The sequence below is a fragment of the Oncorhynchus kisutch genome, unplaced genomic scaffold, assembly GCF_002021735.2.
Source record: "Oncorhynchus kisutch isolate 150728-3 unplaced genomic scaffold, Okis_V2 scaffold2017, whole genome shotgun sequence".
In the NCBI taxonomy this organism is placed as follows: Eukaryota; Metazoa; Chordata; class Actinopteri; order Salmoniformes; family Salmonidae; genus Oncorhynchus; species Oncorhynchus kisutch.
This window is the reverse complement of record NW_022263962.1, coordinates 16,042-32,638: the sequence shown is the minus strand read 5'-3', so window position 1 is coordinate 32,638 and position 16,597 is coordinate 16,042. Positions and strand designations below refer to the sequence as shown.

Here is a 16,597-nt window from a genome sequence, read left to right as displayed (position 1 = left end):
TAGTCACATGTGCCGAATACAACAGTGAAATGCTTACTTACAAGCCCCAAACCAACAGCGCAGTTTCAAAAAATACGGATAAGAATAAGTAAAGTAACAATTAATTAAAAAAGAACATTATATACAGGGGGTGCCGGTACAGAGTCAATGTGGAGGTTATATACAGGGGGTACCGGTACAGAGTCAATGTGGAGGTTATATACAGGGGGTGCCGGTACAGAGTCAATGTGGAGGTTATATACAGGGGGTGCCGGTACAGAGTCAATGTGGAGGTTATATACAGGGGGTGCCGGTACAGAGTCAATGTGGAGGCTATATACAGGGGGTACCGGTACAGAGTCAATGTGGAGGTTATATACAGGGGGTGCCGGTACAGAGTCAATGTGGAGGTTATATACAGGGGGTGCCGGTACAGAGTCAATGTGGAGGTTATATACAGGGGGTGCCGGTACAGAGTCAATGTGGAGGTTATATACAGGGGGTGCCGGTACAGAGTCAATGTGGAGGTTATATACAGGGGGTGCCGGTACAGAGTCAATGTGGAGGTTATATACAGGGGGTGCCGGTACAGAGTCAATGTGCGGAGGCACCGGTTAGGTGAGGTAGTATGTACATGTAGGTAGAGTTCATTAAAGTGAGTATAAATAGATGACAGAGAGTGACAGTGGAGAGGCGGGGGCAATGCAAATAGTCTGTGTAGCAGTTATGACTGAACAGGGAGTACAGGAGGGGGCAGAGCATGCACCCGAGGGGCCCCTGTGTTGAGGATCAGCGTGGCGGATGTGTTGTTACCCACCCTTACCACCTGGGGGCAGCCCGTCAGGAAGTCTAGGATCCAGTTGCAGAGGGACGTGTTTTGTTCCAGGGTCCTTAGCTTATGGATGAGCTTTGAGGGCACTATGGTGTTGAACGCTGAGCTGTAGTCAATGAATAGCATTCTCATATAGGTGTTCCTTTGTCCAGGTGGGAAAGGGCAGTGTGGAGTGCAATAGAGATTGCATAGTCTGTGGATCTGTTGGGGTGGTATGCACATTGGAATGGGTCTAGAGTTTCTAGGATAATGGTTTTGATGTGAGCCATGACCAGCCTTTCAAATCACTTCATGGATATAGACGTGAGTGCTACGGGACTGTGTTAAATGGCACAGTGATGCCATCTGTTGGTACATGTTCATTACTGCAACTCTTGTGTTTTACCGGGCTGCTTGAGATACCCGGATGCGTTGTGATGTACTGAACAAGACTGGTTACTCGCATCAATGCCTCGTTACTCGTCATTTAACATTCAAACAGCCTCCTCCCTCTTTAGCACGAGTGAAGTGAGTTCGGTACAACTGAATGTATGCATCTTATAAATAGTTTTAAAATACAAACTTTACATGTCCGAACTCAGAATCAAATATGTTCACCACAATAACATGGTCGCTGTGGTATAACTTTTATTTTGATTTGCGATTTTCTGTATTCATTAGATTTCAGATGTGTCCATTATTTGGGAGATCGTTCTTCGTACAAAGCATGTAAACGTTTTTAATGGAATTGTTATATGAATCAAATTATCCACAATAATCGCGTTACTGTGTGGATGTAACCGCACTCAATGTTATTGTTTTTCCTTGATTAACATTAAAGTGAATTCAAACAATCCAATCAGAGAACCAAACATGCAAATCTTTACTGCTCACCCCGCCCGTATTTTATAACCGACCAATCAGAGAGGGAGTGGGCGGAGTCAGGGATACCAGTGGCGGATTCAAACGGAAGATGGCAGCGGATAAAGATTCCAATAAAAATACACAAAACAGAAGGTAAAACTATATTTAAACATTATGTATACAGAATAAACCATGCGCGCACGTAAATAGACTGTGGAGTTGTCGTGATAGTGGCATTTGAATTTGGCTTGCTAGTTTGTCTGACATGCATGTTGTTTTTCAGTGACAGTGAAAGCTAATTGAGCTAGCTAACGTTATTTAGCTACTGTAGCTCTGACAATCAAGTGACGTGTTGTGGCAAAATACAATTTCTGTGCATCACACAGCTACTCTGAACAACAATACGGTGCAGAGCATTTATTTCTGCGCTGTCGCAGAATTACAGCAACACTCCATAGTTAGCTAGCTAGTTGTCGCAAATTTAGAGACCACTGCAGTGAGCTGTCATTGGTCGACTTCGTTTTGGATGGTCCGGTGAGCGGTGTTTGTTGATTTTAGACCATTCCATTGGTCCTGAAGTGAAATCTCCAGTCACCTGAGGCACCAGGCCATGCAAAAGCAACTCTCCACCATTATGCCAAGTCAAGCTGCTCTGAATTGCCAGTGAGTGTGTACTTGTGTGGAAAAGGTGTCTTCAGCTCATTGATCTTCAGCACAATGGACCCAAAGTAAAACTCTAGCATGCATAAAAGTTGTTTTTCTCCTATCTGTCCAACCACTAACCCATTAATCGACGCTAACTACAATAAGCGCCTATGGACGATAGCATCCTCTGGACGGAGTAGTATCTTCTGGCCAGAGGAGAAACATAATGAATCATTTTCAAATTATTTTCAAGAAGTAAAAAGTCCATTACTACACCTTTTTATAGGGTCAAGGTTCCCACACGGTTATACAGTGGTGCAAAAAAGTATTTAGTCAGCCACCAATTGTGCAAGTTCTCCCACTTAAAAAGATGAAGCCTGTAATTTTCATCATAGGTACACTTCAACTATGACAGACAAAATGAGAAAAAAAAATAAGTATTTGGTCAATAACAAAAGTTTATCTCAATACTTTGTTATATACCCTTTGTTGGCAATGACAGAGGTCAAATGTTTTCTGTAAGTCTCCACAAGGTTTTCACACACTGTTGCTGGTATTTTGGCCCATTCCTCCATGCAGATCCCCTCTAGAGCAGTGATGTTTTGGGGCTGTTGCTGGACAACACGGACTTTCAACTCCCTCCAAAGATTTTCTATGGGGTTGAGATCTGGAGACTGGCTAGGCCACTCCAGGACCTTGAAATGTTTCTTACAAAGCCACTCCTTTGTTGCCCGGGCGGTGTGTTTGGGATCATTGTCATGCTGAAAGACCCAGCCACGTTTCATCTTCAATGCCCTTGCTGATGGAAGGAGGTTTTCACTCAAAATCTCACGATACATGGCCCCATTCATTCTTTCCTTTACACGGATCAGTCGTCCTGGTCCCGTTGCAGAAAAACAGCCCCAAAGCATGATGATTCCACCCCATGCTTCACAGTAGGTATGGTGTTCTTTGGATGCAACTCAGCATTCTTTGTCCTCCAAACACGACGAGTTGAGTTTTTACCAAAAAGTTATATTTTGGTTTCATCTGACCATATGACATTCTCCCAATCTTCTTCTGGATCATCCAAATGCTCTCTAGCAAACTTAAGACGAGCCTGGACATGTACTGGCTTAAGCAGGGGGACATGTCTGGCACTGCAGGATTTGAGTCCCTGGTGGCGTAGTGTGTTACTGATGGTAGGCTTTGTTACTTTGGTCCCAGCTCTCTGTAGGTCATTCACTAGGTCCCCCCGTGTGGTTCTGGGATTTTTGCTCACCGTTCTTGTGATCATTTTGACCCCACGGGGTGAGATCTTGCGTGGAGCCCCAGATCGAGGGAGATTATCAGTGGTCTTGTATGTCTTCCATTTCCTAATAATTGCTCCCACAGTTGATTTCTTCAAACCAAGCTGCTTACCTATTGCAGATTCAGTCTACAATTTAGTTTCTGGTGTCCTTTGACAGCTCTTTGGTCTTGGCCATAGTGGAGTTTGGAGTGTGACTGTTTGAGGTTGTGGACAGGTGTCTTTTATACTGATAACAAGTTCAAACAGGTGCCATTAATACAGGTAATGAGTGGGGGACAGAGGAAAATACTTTTGGCTGCAACTGTTAAAACAGTCTACAGTAAGTGAAATTATGTTGATGTGATATGAAAGTAGAGGGCTTTATGTTTCTAGAACTGTACCGCAATTGAGAACCGATTCACATTTAGATGGAGTATTTTGTTGTTTCGGCTGCCAGAGCCAATTCGCCTCTAAACAAAACATGTAAGGTCCTTGGACTATAGTAACGTTAGTCTCCTTTAGTCCATTATTGGGCTAGCCAACCACCACACCATCATCATACGTGTGTAAGAGGGAGAGCGAGAGTTGGTGCGTGTGGGAGAGTCAGTGTAAAGATAAAGCAGTTGTTTAAAGATTTGATCTTCAGCATCTCTGTGTGTGTGTGTTCCATCAGGGGTACGGTGTGTAACGTGGTGATCAGCCAGGATGCAGGGGGATCTTGGAGCGGCAGTGGGGTTGGTGGCCGCCCGCCCGTCATCTTCAACCCAGACTTCTTTGTGGAGAAGTTACGTCACGAGAGACCTGAGGTGTTTCAAGAGCTGGTGCTTAGCAACATCAGCCGCCTCATCGACCTTCCCGGTGCTGAGTTCTCTCTGCTGTTAGGGGACGAGGGAGGGCCCAAGACACCCACAGGGGCCGCAGGGGGATTCTTCCGCTCCTTCAACTTCCTCAAACGTAAAGGTGAGAGAACTGCCATGAAGATCAACCAAGGGTGTCTTCGCCTGGGGTGTGTTCAGCAGGATGCAATGTAGAACAAACATGCATGACTGAAATGTAGAAGAAGGTATCACGATGGCTTTACTCATGGAATTTTTATCTGCAACGTTTGGCTACTGAACGTGGCCCTGGGTGGCAATAATGTTGAATAATAATATAAATGTACAGCAATCAGATTCTCGTCCTTTGGCCGTTGTCATCTTCACAGATAAGGAAGTGGTGTTTGGGACTCCTCTGACAGAGGGAGGCATCGCCCAGATTTACCAGCTCATCGAATACCTCAGCAAGAGTGAGTTGATCATGTTGTTACAGTTCCCATCTGAGGCATGATCCCTGAATGTAATTCTCTCTTCTTTGTCCTGGCATTACAGTAGGAGGCACTCTTTCCTCTGGTCTAAAAAAGATCCCAATGCCCTAGGGCAGTGATTGGGGACACTACCCTGTGTAGGGTGCCGTCTTTCGGATGTGACGTTAAACGGGTGTACTGGCTCTCTCTGAGGTCATTAAAGATCCCATGGCACTCATCGTAAGAGTAGGGGTGTTAACCCTGGTGTCCTGGCTAAATTCCCAATCTGGCCCTCGAACCATCACGGTCACCTAATAATCCCCAGTTTACGATTGGCTCATTCATCCCCATCCTCTCCCCTGTAACTATTCCCCAGGTCTTTGCTGTAAATGAGAACGTGTTCTCAGTCGACTTACCTGGTCAAATAACAGATCATTCTTATTTTTTATATATTTTTCAGCCTTATCAACTCTATGCAAAGGATATGTGTTGCGCTGCATGAGGCAAATGGTGGTCACACCAGATACTGACTGGTTTTCTGATTTTACACCCCTACATTTTTTAAGATATCTGTGACCAACCGATACATATCTGTATTCTCATTCATGTGAAATCCATAAATCAGGGCCTGATGAATTAATTTCAGTTGACTGGTTTCCTTATATGAACTGTAACTCAGTAAAAATCTTTGAAATTGTTTCATGTTGTCTTTATATTTTTGTTCAGTGTACATACTTTATATCTGTTTTAAGTTTGCACTGAAAACATTTGACCAGCCCTAAAATAATTTCCATTAAAAAAAATATACTAAAATCATATTTTTTGGAGTGCCGGGAATGATGTATCAGCGGTGACCCGCCGCTGCTAAATGACTATTGGAGAAACACTGCTGATTGATTCACTACATATTTGATTTATTGATTGATTCATTGATTGATCAGACTTACATGTTAAGGGCCTGTTCAGGCTGCTAGGTGGTTTATTGACTGTTTGATTGATTGCTGATCAGACCTGCAGGTAGAGGGTCTGTTCAGGGTGCTAGGTGGTTTATTGATTGTTTGATTGATTGATGATCAGACCTGCAGGTAGAGGGTCTGTTCAGGGTGCTAGGTGGTTTATTGATTGATTGCTGATCAGACCTGCAGGTAGAGGGTCTGTTCAGGGTGCTAGGTGGTTTATTGATTGATTGCTGATCAGACCTGCAGGTAGAGGGTCTGTTCAGGGTGCTAGGTGGTTTATTGATTGTTTGATTGATTGCTTGATTGATTGATGATCAGACCTGCAGGTAGAGGGTCTGTTCAGGGTGCTAGGTGGTTTATTGATTGTTTGATTGATTGCTGATCAGACCTGCAGGTAGAGGGTCTGTTCAGGGTGCCAGGTAACAGTGTGCGGCAGCAGGCCCTGAAGGAGCAGCTGAACAGTGGCGCAGACATCGACCTGGAGGCAGGGGGCTTCCACCCCAACGACGTGGCCACCCTCCTCAAGACCTTCCTGGGAGAGCTACCTGAACCCCTCCTCACGCACCAACACTTCCATGCTCACCTCAAAATAGCAGGTACCCCTGTCTGAGGCCCTCCCCACTCTCTCTCCTGTAGCACTTTTTAGTTTTCAAAAACCTACAAAAAAATCACACCCTGGCGCTCAAAAATAAGTGGCATTGATGTTCACCTGTACCCCATGAGACCCATACTGAAGTGTGTTGTGTTCTGTTTCTGTCCCATCTTCCCCTCTTCTCTCTCCCTCTTTTCCCCCAGACATGACTCTGTTTGATGAAAAAGGCAACAAGACGTCAGTACCTGATAAGGAGCGTCAGATTGAGGCCTTACAGCTCCTCTTCCTGCTGCTGCCCCAGGCCAACCGCAGCCTCCTCAAACTGATCCTGGACCTGCTCTACCACACCGCCAAGCAGCAGGACAAGAACAAAATGTCCGCCTTCAACCTCGCCCTCATGTTTGCCCCCCACATCGTGTGGCCCAGAGATGTATGTACTGTAACTCAAATCAAATGTGTTTTATAAAGCCTGTCTATATATCGGCAGTTGACACAAAGTGCCTTACAGATACCCAGCATAAAACCTCAGAGAAAGCAATGCCGAGGCAGAAGCACAGGTCTGAAGCTGGACTGTGCCCATGATCATTTATCATGTGGATCAGAGTTTCCCAAACTCTGTCCTGAGGCTTGTTGTCCTAGCACTGCACAGCTGATTTAGATCATCACAGCTTGACCATGACTTCCTTATTTCAATCAGCTGTGTAGTGCATAATACCTAAGTATTCAGACCCTTTGCTATGAGAGTTGAAATTGAGCTCAGGTGCATCCTGTTTCCATTGATCATCCTTGAGATGTTTCTACAACTTGATTGGAGTCCACCTGTGCTAAATGCAATCGATTGGACATGATTTGGAAAGGCATACACCTATCTATATAAGGTCCCACAGTTGACTGTGTATGTCAGAGCAAAAAACAAGCCATGAGGTTAAAGGAATTGTCTGTAGAGCTCTGAGACGACAGGATTGTGTCGAGGCACAGAGCTGGGGAGGGTACCAGGTTCCAACAAAAACACAGTGGTCTTCATCATTCTTAAATGGAAGAATTTTGGAACCACCAAGACTCATGACCAAACTGAGCAGTCAGGGGGGGTATTGGTCAGGGAAGTGACCAAGAACCCAATGGTCACTCTGACAGAGCTCCAGAGTTATTCTGTGGAGATGGGATGACCTTCCAGAAGGACAACCATCTCTCGCTTGCAGTTTTCCAAAAGGCACCTAAAGACTCTCAGACCATGAGAAACAAGATTCTCTGGTCTGATGAAACCAAGATTAAACTATTTGGCCTGAATGCCAAGTGTCATGTCTGGAGGAAACCTGGCACCATCCCTACGATGAATCATGGTGGTAGCAGCATCATGTTGTGGGGTTTTTCAGGGACTGGGAGACTAGTCGGGATCCTTGATGAAAACCTGCTCCAGAGCACTCAGGACCTCAGAATGGGGCAACGGTTCACCTTCCAACAGGACAATGACCCTAAGCACACAGCCACGACAATGCAGGAGTGGCTTTGGGACAAGTCTGGGAATGTCCTTGAGTGGCCCAGGCTTGAACCCGATCAAACATCACTGGAGAGACCTGAAAATAGCTGTTTAGTGATGCTCCCCATCTAACCTGACAGAGCTTGAGAGGATCTGCAGAGAAGACTGGGAGAAAATTCCCAAATACAGGCGTGCCAAGAATACTTATGTAAATGTGATATTCCTAGGGGGGGTTTATTTACACATTTCCCAAGATTTCTAAAAGCTTGTTTTTTTCTTAGGCATTTATTTATTTATTTTCAATAAGGCTGTCGTGTATTTATTTTGTTTCAAAAGGTCTGAATACTTTCTGAATGCACCGTATGTAAGTACTGTACACTGTTAAATATAGGCTATACTGTCCTGTAGTCATGACGATTGATTCACTTGGCTTGCCTAGTAGATCCTCAGACATACACACTGGCCCAGAAATGTGTTCTGTGCTCAGTGTTCTGTTCGGGTAACAGTCTATCCTCACAATGCACTGTGTTATGAATTGTAGGATCAGGAATGTGTTCTGTGCTCAGTGTTCTGTTCGGGTAACAGTCTATCCTCACAATGCACTGTGTTATGAATTGTAGGATCAGGAATGTGTTCTGTGCTCAGTGTTCTGTTCGGGTAACAGTCTATCCTCACAATGCACTGTGTTATGAATTGTAGGATCAGGAATGTGTTCTGTGCTCAGTGTTCTGTTCGGGTAACAGTCTATCCTCACAATGCACTGTGTTATGAATTGTAGGATCAGGAATGTGTTCTGTGCTCAGTGTTCTGTTCGGGTAACAGTCTATCCTCACAATGCACTGTGTTATGAATTGTAGGATCAGGAATGTGATAAAATAAAAATGCATAAAATTTAGATGTGAATAGAAATAATTAGGTGGGTGGTTATATTTGTCCTATTTCACACATGTAGTGTTACTCATGTATGAATTAGAATTATGTATTTTTTGCATACCCCCCCCCGTGACCCCACGGGGTGGGGTCACGGCCAGGGTCTGCCATTATCAACGACGACCCTGGAGCAATTAGGGCTAAATGCTTTACTCGAGGCATATCAACACATTTTTCACATTGTCGACTCTGTGATTTCAACAAGGGACTTTTCAGTTACTGGCCCAACGCTCTAACCACTAGGCTGCCTCTGACTGATTGATTTTCATTCTTCTACAGTAATTTGTGTGTGTTTCATCCAGATGGTGGCCAGTGACCTCCAGGAGAATCTGAAGAAGCTTAACAACGGCATGGCCTTCCTCATCAAACACTCCCAGAAACTATTCAGGGTCAGAGAGACTAACTTCACACTCTTGGCCAGTTTCCCAACCCAGAATAAGCCTAGTCCAGAGGGGGACGTTCTATAAAGCAGGATCAAAGAGTTAGCCAGCTAACTTGCCTAAATATTCTGTTAACTTTTTATTTTTTTGAAAGATAATCTTGAAATGAACATGGTCTAAATGATTCGGCAAACAGAAACACATATCTAAGTTTAGCTTTTCTTTCTTTTTTAAAACTAGAAAGTCTGTAGTTATTTCTGGTTGGTTATCAAAGTTCGCTGGCTAACTCATTAATCCTGCTTTGTACTATGCCACACTGGGCTAAAACACTCCATTGAAAACACTTCATACTATTGGCTTCAACTGTGTCTGGGAAACCGGCCCAGTTGTCAGTGTTATTTTATAAGGTCTGGGGAACATGGGCTACAATAAGGTCATGATTTGTGTCAAGCACAGAAGAGAAACAGAATCATTATTTTTAGTGTTTTGTGATGGATACTTAAGTGTGTGTGTCTCCACTCAGGCTCCTATGTACATGAGGGAGCATGCCAGAATGCACTTCACAGGATCTAAGACCCTGCAGACCAAGGTTAGTAGTAGGACTCTTTCACCTGCTGGGTTTACATCATCTATGCCATTAAAGGATGTTGCACTTCTCTCAAACAAAGGACCATATTAGATCAAACTGGGGCAAGTATTCATGAAGTCTCAAAGCAGGGGTGCTGATCTAGGTTCAGATCCTCCCCCTTTCCATTCATTATAATCTGCAAGGCCAAACTGATCCTAGATCAGCACTTCTCTGAGATGCTTTATGAATACAGGCCCTGTATAGGTGTAAGCATCCCAGTTTACCAGAAGGCTAGCTGGAGCTTTTGCCCAACTTGTTTACACCGTTCTAGACTTTTCAGATCTACCAGGGCCTATTATAAGTGTCGAGGTGCTAGAAATGTCTAGCTGTGGTTTAGAAATGTCTAGCTGCGGGTTTGGACTTGTCTAGCTGCGGTTTGGACTTGTCTAGCTGCGGTTTGGACTTGTCTAGCTGCGGTTTGGACTTGTCTAGCTGCGGTTTGGACTTGTCTAGCTGCTGTTTAGGGGGTAGATCAACCTAATCTCCCTCTAAGCTGAAATAGGTTCTGTCCCGTGTGTCACCCTATACCCTTTATAGTGCACTACTTTATATAGGGAATATGGTGGCATTTGGTATGTATCCATAGACTCATGTTGTGATGGAAACTAATAGCTCCTTTCTCACCCCCCTCCCTCAGGATGATATGGACCTGTTATCTGTGACTGGTTTCCCTGCCCCTGTTCCCTGGAAGAGGTGTTGTGCTGACCCGTCTCAGTACCTGTCCCCCTCCTCGTCGTCCCAGGGCCAGCAGCACCACACAGAGGAGTCCCTGAAGGAGCTGTTCAGACACGTCCATGACAACATGCCCAACTCTGCCAAGAAGAAGAAACTCCTACGACAGGTACTCATTGCAGGACTGCTTCTTAATATTCTCTGTCCTCGTCTCCATATTCCATACGAGGCAGATTTCACATTTCATGTAGATTAGAATGACTGGCTAAATCCCAGTATCCTGTCTCTTCATCCTACATCTCTTTCTCCTCCTCTTGCAGCTTGCTAAACAGACCACCCCCGGCCTGGCCCCAGGGACACCCATCAACACCTATCAGCCCCCCCCGGCCCAGAGCAAGAAACACCCCCGCTCCCGCTCCTTCGGTGGATTCATCAAGGTGTGTGTCATTGTGTTTATGTGTATTTCACTTACAAGTGTAATATCCAATCAACATACTTTGTTGATGTATTTTGTAAATGTGTTACTTTGTATCCAATTTAGTATGTTGTAGTCACCATCTGCTACATCATAACTGTTCTGTCTATTGTATATGAGGATCGTTAAGGACAATTCCTTTTCAACCTCCTATTCATTATGCCAAGCACCACCAGTGAAAACGGGCATTTCTACGTTCTATAGATTAAAAAGTTATCTATCAAAAAAAATATTTCCTGGTAAAGTGAAGGTTAAATAACTGTTCTGTCAACTATCCTACCCTCCTGATCAAATGAACCAATGAAAACAGAGGAGACATAAGGGGGACCAACAGGCGTTGGAGAGGCGGGGTAGACAGATCTCCCCGGAGATGGTTGCTGCGGCGATGGGACGGCTGGGAAAGGAGAACGTCGTCCTGCAGTCGGTGAGCGACATTGACAGACAAGGAGACTACACAAACACACTCCCTTGTCCACAGCTTCCTTGTTTTTTCTAGATGTTCATAGTTTGTGTGTGTGTGTGTGTGTGTGTGTGTGTCTCCAGGGGAACAGTCCGGTGACAGTGAATAATAGTACTCCAGTCGGGGTCAAGGCCTCTGACAGCATGGCCCTCAATAGAGAGAGGCGACTCAAACTCCAGGTATGTTGCTTTTGGATTGATAACATGGCAATTCCCACTTGTTCTATAGACATTTACATGTGTTTTTGCGTATGTTGTATGTCTTTCCTGATACACTTCAATTTCATCATTCAACATTACAATACAGCCACATCTTGTGAACTTTGTCTGTTTTGTCCCATGTCTCATTCATCTTCTTTCTCTTGATCTCTCCGTCTCCCTCCAGGACTCTCCATCCATCTCCAGAATGTGTTTCTCTCCCTCCCTAGAAACGTCGATGTAGAGGATTGGTACTAGCAACACTGGACTTGTTTTTTTGGTCCTTTTTTTCTTCTTTTATCAAGTAAACTATATTGTAACTTTCTAAATCCGTGACAAATACAACATTAGTCCCCAGCCAGACATGAGTTGCATCCCAATAATCTCTTCTTTCTCCTGAAGTGTGTACTTGTTCACTTCCCTCAATGGGTTTGAAAGGAAATGACTGGAATACCTATATGGAAACTCCTTCTAGCCCATGCCTACACAATCCAAGACTTTTACATTGTGTGGGGAGTAGTGAATGAGTGCACACTTCTGGGGGAGAGATTATTGGGACGTAACCCAGGAAAGTACAAGACCAACTCTGTTAAATGTGGAGGCAGGGACAGAAGGGAGCTTTCTTGGTCTGTTTGGGGTCTGAGTGCCACTCATAACTTAAAACAGTTTTGTTAGACACTTTTACAGTTGTCCACTAGCTGAGCCTACATAGATACTTTTACCGTTGACCACTAGCTGAGCCTACATAGATACTTTTACCGTTGACCACTAGCTGAGCCTACATAGATACTTTTACCGTTGACCACTAGCTGAGCCTACATAGATACTTTTACCGTTGACCACTAGCTGAGCCTACATAGATACTTTTACCGTTGACCACTAGCTGAGCCTACATAGATACTTTTACCGTTGACCACTAGCTGAGCCTACATAGATACTTTTACCGTTGACCACTAGCTGAGCCTACATAGATACTTTTACCGTTGACCACTAGCTGAGCCTACATAGATACTTTTACCGTTGACCACTAGCTGAGCCTACATAGATACTTTTACCGTTGACCACTAGCTGAGCCTACATAGATACTTTTACCGTTGACCACTAGCTGAGCCTACATAGATACTTTTACCGTTGACCACTAGCTGAGCCTACATAGATACTTTTACAGTTGTCCACTAGCTGAGCCTACATAGATACTTTTACAGTTGTCCACTAGCTGAGCCTACATAGATACTTTTACAGTTGTCCACTAGCTGAGCCTACATAGATACTTTTACCGTTGACCGCTAGCTGAGCCTACATAGATACTTTTACCGTTGACCGCTAGCTGAGCCTACATAGATACTTTTACCGTTGACCGCTAGCTGAGCCTACATAGATACTTTTACAGTTGACCGCTAGCTGAGCCTACATAGATACTTTTACCGTTGACCGCTAGCTGAGCCTACATAGATACTTTTACCGTTGACCGCTAGCTTGCTGAGCCTACATGAATACTTTTACCATTGACCGCTAGCTGAGCCTACATAGATACTTTTACAGTTGACCACTAGCTGAGCCTACATAGATACTTTTACCGTTGACCGCTAGCTGAGCCTACATAGATACTTTTACCGTTGACCGCTAGCTAGCTGAGCCTACATGAATACTTTTACCATTGACCGCTAGCTAGCTGAGCCTACATGAATACTTGTACCGTTGACCGCTAGCTAGCTGAGCCTACATGAATACTTTTACCGTTGATCGCTAGCTAGCTGAACCTACATAGATACTTTTACCGTTGACCGCTAGCTAGCTGAGCCTACATAGATACTTTTACCGTTGACCGCTAGCTGAGCCTACATAGATACTTTTACCATTGACCGCTAGCTAGCTGAGCCTACATGAATACTTTTACCGTTGACCGCTAGCTGAGCCTACATGAATACTTTTACCGTTGACCACTAGCTAGCTGAGCCTACATGAATACTTTTACCGTTGACCGCTAGCTGAGCCTACATGAATACTTTTACCATTGACCACTAGCTAGCTGAGCCTACATAGATACTTTTACCGTTGACCGCTAGCTAGCTGAGCCTACATGAATACTTTTACCATTGACCACTAGCTAGCTGAGCCTATATTGTACTATATGTAAGTATCTTGTTTGTGTTTTCTGAATCTGGTGTTTGTACTACTCATCTGAAAATGTGGTTCTAATTTTACTCATATTTTATGTCCCAAATGGTTGCCCTACACACACAGCACACTGATGGGATGATTATATCCTCCTACAAAATGCTGATTAGCACCAGTCACATTCGTCTGGGGCCTGTTCCAAAAAGCTTGATCAATGAGTTAGCCAGCAAACTGACCCAAATTGTTTGAAATGACTCAACAGCAACAACAACAGAAACAACTGTTATACAAATGTAGATTATTTTAATCAACCAGGAAATCAAGAGATATGAGGCAAAGGCTGTTAATCAAAGTTGGCTGATGCATTAACCCTGCTTTCTGGAATACCCCACAGCTCTTATGGTGTCTAAAGGCCAGTGGGTTTACTGATACTGTCTGTTAGCTCAAATGAAGCCCCCGTTCCCTATATAGTGGACTATTGGCCAAAAGTAGTGCACTACACTTTTATAGTAGTGCATGTGGTGGTGTTGGAGAAACACTGGCTCAGGGTTTTCTTGAATCTATATCATACAAATACAGGTCGATACATATTGGATGATGATGAAGAAATACGAGCTGAACAAACCAACCTTTCTGTAATGGTATTGGTGTTTGGGAGAGATGTAGGTAGGGCTTCATTTTGGGACAACTATTTATTTGTATTGTCTGAGATTTGTGTATTAACTGATTGACCTCCTCAATGTGTACAATGTCATATTTCACCTGCCTGGTTTGGCCTTTTGAGGTTTGATAGGACAATGATGTGATTATTATCATTGTATTTTTTGAACTGGAATGGGATTTGGGTGGATATTGGTTGGGACGCTAACGTTGTTGACAGATTTTCTGGAAGTCTGAGATGGTTTTTGCTTTGTTGGAGAGGGACATTTGTAGTGACGGTGTCGATAGGGGATTCTCTTACAGTACCTCCAGTGTTGCCCAGTCTGATACAAGTCTTCTTTATTGAGCGTGAATTGGGACATTTTGTTCTGGGTCATGTTCATTAGGCACCAAATAGAACAGGACGGATTCAAACTGGGAGGGACTACCTGGACTTTGTCCAATAAGGAACCCTTATTTTCACTTTCCGTTGCAGAATGTTTTGAAAAGATTTTGTAGTGTACCCTAATGAACATGAGGTTGGTTTTAATGGGGCTGTTTTTAGAGGAAGTGTTAATGGGGAATGTGTGAGAATGGGTTTGTGGTAAGTTTTAAAGAGATGGGTGTGTTTTTTCTACACATGAAATGAAAGACACTAGAAGCTTGTGCTGAGGTTATCAAGATGGATTAGGTTTTTTTACTCTTGTTATTTTATCTGTGCTGGTCAAGTAGCCTACCTATTTTACATGTTATTTTGTCCCTGCTTTTCTCTCTGTTACCTGAAGGGTTTCAGCCAATCAAGGCCCAACAAATTTTTTATGTGTCATTTTGAAAAGCTGACGGGTCACCTGGCCATTAGTGGTTGATACACACTGGGTCTTGCTGGAAACTGTTTTGCTAATGTGCGATCATCTTTATGATGTGAGTCAGTTCTAGATTACATGATACAACATGTGGGCATTATCTTTTAATCTCCCTTATTATTTTTGTGTTAACGTGTGTATGTTGAAAGTCTTTGGTTTTGTCAGCCAATGTTGACCATGGTCTTAAATGTTGACACATCAACTGTACAGTACTACTTGTTTATTTTTGTTCATTTTCATTCTGCCCTGTTGTCTGTCCCAAATGGCACCCTATTCCCTTTATAGTGCACTACTTTAGACCAGCGCCCTATTCCCTATATAGTGCACTACTTTAGACCAGGGCCCTATTCCCTATATAGTGCACTACTTTAGACCAGGGCCCTATTCCCTATATAGTGCACTACTTTAGACCAGGGTCCTATTCCCTATATAGTGCACTACTTTAGACCAGGGCCCTATTCCCTATATAGTGCACTACTTTGGAGCAGAGCTCTGTGCCCTGGTCAGAAGTAGTGCACTACATAGGGTGCAATTTGAGATGTAGACATGGAGTTACATTAATGTCTACTAAAATAGACATAGTATACTGTAATCTCACATTGCTGCCTAGATTTACTACCATGCATCTTCCTCTGTTCATATAAACCTGTTACCAGTCAGTGCCTTTTAATGTAAGGCCATTTTAGCCTACCTTCACCTGTTGTGTTTTTGTTGTGTAAAATAAGATGTTTGTTTTTATTACCCTGTCAAATAGATGCATTGATTTACTACTGGTGCTGTGGATTAAAACTATTTTTCTGCATGTGGAAAGTCTCACTGCAGAACATAAAATGTTACATACACTGCTGCACCTTTCTTAAACATCCACTAGGTGGCATCCCGAGTCATTGACTAAGGACGCTGTGTGGTGCTAAGGCATAGACCGAAACGTGTACCCAGGGGGGACCCAGGACCGAGTTTGGGAAACCCTGCTATAGACCACTACATACTTATTGAGTGTGTTATGTATGCAGTTTAAATGCAGTCTACTCTTAAATAGGCCGTTTTTGAAAGAATATGAATTATGATTTCACCTGCCCAGCTGTCACGGAAGTCAAGTTTCCATTGCCTTGTCTGTTTAGAACGCACGTGCAATTGGAGGAGTCATTTATAGCAGCTTTAGCCTATATTCTTGATATGTTGTAGTATAGGCCTATCCTGTTCTTGTTTGGGGTTGGTTAATATCAGAAGCAATTGATATTCCAGGGAACCACCTCCCTGTGTATGTAATTATCTCATAACGGTCTATAATGGAAACATTGGCTGTAATATTCATAGTCCTGATCATTTTTCCGCAGACGCCCCACGCGTATTTGA

General features: G+C 43.7%; 1 protein-coding gene across 1 annotated transcript; it reads left to right on the top strand.

Moving 5' to 3' along the window:
• The first annotated feature begins 1,685 nt into the window (after positions 1-1,685).
• On the top strand, positions 1,686-16,083 carry LOC116368902 (rho GTPase-activating protein 19). The gene is made up of 12 exons (XM_031819294.1): positions 1,686-1,807; positions 4,243-4,529; positions 4,774-4,854; positions 6,197-6,406; positions 6,606-6,832; positions 9,112-9,198; positions 9,713-9,778; positions 10,455-10,658; positions 10,810-10,926; positions 11,275-11,388; positions 11,508-11,603; positions 11,809-16,083. Exons 1-12 carry the CDS (start codon positions 1,764-1,766, stop codon positions 11,863-11,865), a joined length of 1,590 nt encoding a protein of 529 aa, XP_031675154.1. The 5' UTR covers positions 1,686-1,763; the 3' UTR covers positions 11,866-16,083.
• Positions 16,084-16,597: the final 514 nt, after the last annotated feature.

Excerpts from the sequence above, each read along its gene's own strand:
- LOC116368902 (XM_031819294.1), top strand. The coding sequence starts at position 1,764 with ATGGCAGCGGATAAAGATTCCAATAAAAATACACAAAACAGAAG. Across the intron at positions 4,855-6,196 it reads CATCGAATACCTCAGCAAGA|ACCTGCAGGTAGAGGGTCTG; the intron begins GTGAGTTGATCA and ends ATTGCTGATCAG. Across the intron at positions 10,927-11,274 it reads CCTTCGGTGGATTCATCAAG|AGGAGACATAAGGGGGACCA; the intron begins GTGTGTGTCATT and ends CAATGAAAACAG.